At 43.4% G+C, this 4,528-nt stretch overlaps 1 protein-coding gene across 1 annotated transcript; it reads right to left on the bottom strand.

Moving 5' to 3' along the window:
• Positions 1–2,449: 2,449 nt before the first annotated feature.
• LOC147309638 (zinc finger BED domain-containing protein 5-like) lies at positions 2,450–3,763 on the bottom strand. The gene has a single exon (XM_086269901.1). The coding sequence runs from the start codon at positions 3,761–3,763 to the stop codon at positions 2,450–2,452; it is 1,314 nt and encodes a 437-aa protein (XP_086126027.1).
• Positions 3,764–4,528: the final 765 nt, after the last annotated feature.

The following is a 4,528-nucleotide window of genomic DNA, read 5'->3' on the forward strand; positions in this document are numbered from 1 at the left end:
GGTGTCAGACGGCATTCTTTTCTACTCTTGATTCTGCATAGTGTAATGATAGTGGAAATCTCAATATGGTGATCTCAGGCACACGACCCCACCCACTTCCTGTTCAAACCCTCTGTTTGCAAGAGGCAGCCAATCTTAAGAAAGCTGGCTTGAGTAGAGGAGGAGGGAGCTAAAACAGCTTGTTTCAGACACAGGATGAACTGTGGGCCTGCAGCTGGAGATAAATAAGCATTACCGTAATTGTCGGGCTATAAGCCGCTACTTTTTGCACACGCTTTGAACCCTGCGGCTTTTAGTCAGGTGCGGCTTTTCTATGGATTGTCCATGATTTTTTTTATATCGTAAGACGATTTGTTTTGTTTGTTCCGCTGTTGTACGGCACTACGTTGCCTGGCGGAAGGGCATGTGATCAGACACACAGTATCGGGGTTCAAGAGTGGTATGTTGGTCACATGTCCGTCCGCCAGGCAACGTAGTGCCGTACGAAGTAGCGCGAAAAACAAACTTCAAAGTAGCGCTACGCGTTCAGCGGGAGGCGTAGATAATGAGCGGCGATAAACTTGCGAAAAGCAAGTTATGCCCAACTCCACCGGTGGATTCTAACAGCGTGGAAAAGTGTGAAAACATCCACGATCACCAATGGATTTGAAGGGCTGGACTGCTGCATGATGGAGCGGAGGACACCGCCACGGCCCTTCTGAGGGTGTTCGACTCTGACACTGACAACGAGGATTTCTTTGGTTTTGAAAGTGACAACGAAGGAGAGAAGCGGAGAGTGGATGACGTAGCCATCCTGAGCCTGTTCGTTTCCAACACTGGAGAAGAGGACTTTGGTGGTTTTAGTGCGCAGGAAGAAGAGAAAGATGGTGGTGAATGACTGACTTTTCTTCTTGTTAAAGCCGTGTCACTGCACCTGAGCCTAAAAGGTGGTCTGAATCTATTTTTCTGGTGTGCTGTAGGTTATTGTTATGTACTACATTTGTTACTCATTTATGAAGCACAGTACATGTTTCGTACTTGTAATTACCGGTACTTGTACATATACCTAAAAAGTTATGCAAATATGTACCCATAACTTGTTTTTCAAAATATTAATAAAAGGGGTGTGTCTCCAAACAGCCATCTCTTTCCTGACAATTCCCTTTGTGCATATTCTCTTACATAAGTCAACATTGAAACACCTGCGGCTTTTAGTCAGGTGCGGCTAATGTATGTACAAAACATTTTCCCCTGATTTTAGCTTGTGCGGCTAATATTCGGGTGCGCTTTGTAGTCCGGAAAATACGGTATTTTGAATACTGAATCGTGGATTTTGACTTTGTGGTTTTGGAAATGAACAGCTATAGGGAAACCCAAGTAAACAGGAATCATATAGGTACCAAGAATACCAAAAAAAACCAAACAAAAAAAAAACATTCAGCAAACTATTGCACAGAGAGGGGCTGTCAAAAGTAGTCCCAGAACCAGTGTTTACTCTAAAGACAGACATCTACTATTTGTGCTCAAGTTCTCACTTCTTCGCTCTTTTGCTTCTACTCCTCCGAAAGGTGCACTAGGCCCGTTATACCCCATACTCCGCTCTTCCTGGGACGCTTTTATTCTCTTCTGCCCCCTCATCTTTCTTCTTCTCTCATCTATAATTTCTTGCCTACCACCTACACTGTTCTGTGAAGATACATACTGATATTCAGCTACGCATAAAATCAGCACAGTTCATACCGCTAGTGGTGCAAGTGTTACTAATGGTTTTTCAAAACCATTTTAATTGGCTTAATGTGAAGGCTCCTGACTGATGTGACAGTAATTTTGCCAGATCTAAAGCATTAACAAACTGAGGCCTTTGCTGTTCAGAAATCCCTCCCACTCCTTCCTACCAGCCCACTCACTGTAAGAAAGACCGTGAAAATAGACACAATGAAATTACAATCTCTTCTAATTATACAAAACCATTTAAATACTAATGGTTGCATAGTCTTTGTGCAGCACTCCAGATATTCTAATGAACATATGGCATAGATTAAATTGCTGGCAGAGCAGTCAACAGCTGATTTTGGCAGAAACTGTTTCTTAATTTTTCTTTAAATTTTGGCTGTTATGATCAGTGTTGGGAAGGTTACTTTTAAAATGTATTCCGTTACAGCAGTGCTTCCCAAACTTTTTCCAGCCACGTACCCCTTGAGACATGTCACCCTCAGCCGCATACCCCCTACTACGAACGACTCTTAATTAGTGTCTATAAATACATTGCAATATCGCATGCATAAAGATAAATACTGCACAGTCGATTATTTCTCACCACCAAATGAATTTATCAATATTTTTTAGTAATGACAGAGTTTTAATAACAAACTTTACTACTTAATACTAGCAGTGTATCAAAGGATTTATTAGAATTCACTTTTTTGTCGAGAGCATAAAGGCCATGAACTTTCATTAAACAGAACTTTATTTAATGTGATGGATGTGCTTGAGCAGAGGCACACAGCTCTTCAATGTTTGGCTCAATTTGGGAAAGGCTGAGTCTTAAATCGTTTTCCACACAAAGTCTTGCTCTGTATTTTGTTTTCATGTTTGTTAAAGCAGAAAATCCCTTTTCGCATAAGTATGTGGTGGCAAAAGGCATCAGAGTCTTGACAGCGCGCTTAGCCAGCGCGGGCTGTTCAGTGCGCAGCCCTATCCAGAAATCCGCCAGGTTCTTTTGAGCGTGTTCAACTTTTAGAGATCCATCTGTGGCGATTTCAATTAGGCTCTCCTGGTCAGACGGTGATAACGAAGTAGGCACGGCGGTGAACGGGTGACGTATCCAATCATTTGAGCCGTCCGTCTCTGGGAAGTATCGGCGTAACTGCACCGCCAGCTCCTCAAGGTGCACGTTACATTCGCGCTTTACACTTTTAGATAGTGTGAGATCATTAGAGCACAGAAAATCATGCAGCACAGGAAAGACTTCAGTGTTGTTTGTATCCAAGCAGTTCTTCCAAAGGTTTAACTTCTTTATCATGGCCTCAACTTTATCTTGAACATTGAATATAGTTGCAGAAACGCCTTGTAATCCGAGATTGAGCTCGTTCAGACGAGAAAATATATCACACAGATAAGCCAGGCAGGTAAGGTACTCTTCATCATGCAAATGTTCAGACAGCTCAAAGGGATGGTTACTGAAGAAAACTTTAAGTTCATCCCTCAACTCAAAGAAACGGGTCAGCACTTTCCCTCTAGATAGCCAGCGAACCTCTGTGTGGAGTAATAATGTCTCATGCTCGCTGCCCATCTCATTGCACAACGCAGCAAATAAGCGGGAGTTCAGCGGCCTGGCTTTCACAAAGTTAACCATTTTTACACTCGTGTCCAAAACATGTTTCAAACGGACAGGTATTCCCTTTGCAGCAAGAGCCTCTCGGTGGATGCTGCAGTGTACCCAGGAGGCATCTGGCGCGACTGCTTGCACACGCGAAACCACACCTCCGTGTCTCCCAGTCATGGCCCGTGCGCCATCAGTACAGATGCCAACACATCTGTCCCACACGAGTCCATGTGTGTTCATGAATGTGTCCAGCTTTTGAAAAATATCTGCGGCAGTTGTCCTTTGTTCCAGCGGTTTACAGAACAGCATGTCCTCCTTGATGGTTCCTTCATGAATGTAGCGCACATATACGAGAAGATGCGCCAGGCCAGCCACATCCGTGGACTCATCTAGCTGTATTGCATAACATTCACTGTGGCGTATGCGCAGAAGTAGCTGCTGTAAAACATTTTCTGACATTGCATTGATGCGCCGTAAGACAGTATTGTTTGATGATGGAATGGACTGTATCGGTTTTTTTTGCCTTTTCCCCCAACATTGTCCCTACCATATCTAAAGCAGCAGGGAGAATGAGGTCCTCCACAATAGTGTGGGGTTTGTTGTTTTTAGCCACTCTGTAACTGACCATGTAAGATGCTTGTAGTCTGTTTTTATTCATAAGATCTGGCACCTGAATGCAGGTTTTACTTGTTGAAAGTGATTTTAGCTGTCGCTCAAAATATTCCCTTGGTTTATTTTTCAAATGGGGATGATTTGTCTCTAAATGTCTGCGCAAAAGTGAAGGTTTCATTGAGTTCTGAGACAATACTTTTGCACAAATAACACACTGTGGCCGGGGAAATCCACCAATATTTATACACGTAAACCCCAGCGAAATATAATTGTCATCATATTTGCGCTTCTTTGATGAGGTTGTGTTACAGTCCGTGCTGTCATGCTTTCTCCCACTTTGACGCTCCGCATCAGACACTTCATCACTTTCCACATGGCTGGCTCCAGCTATGCTAGCCACTTGGCTAGTAACCACAGATACATCCCTGCTAGCACTGCTAGCATCCAAATCTGACGAACACATTGTTGTTGAACAATCACCTGTGCGGTCACTGGAAAATGCATCTTCAGATATGAGCTTATTGGTTGTTGTGGCCGGTGTCTCTGTGGTAGGGCCTTTTTTTCTTGTTAACCACTTGTCCATTTTCGCGCTGCACTGAATGCTTGGAGGCA

The sequence above is a fragment of the Aulonocara sp. 'chitande type north' Nkhata Bay genome, linkage group LG17 (genome assembly GCF_057382095.1).
Source record: "Aulonocara sp. 'chitande type north' Nkhata Bay isolate Kocher_YH1m ecotype deep benthic linkage group LG17, A_spYH_male_GT1.1, whole genome shotgun sequence".
Taxonomy (NCBI): domain Eukaryota; kingdom Metazoa; phylum Chordata; class Actinopteri; order Cichliformes; family Cichlidae; genus Aulonocara; species Aulonocara sp. 'chitande type north' Nkhata Bay.

Excerpts from the sequence above, each read along its gene's own strand:
- LOC147309638 (XM_086269901.1), bottom strand. The coding sequence starts at position 3,763 with ATGTCAGAAAATGTTTTACAGCAGCTACTTCTGCGCATACGCCACAGT.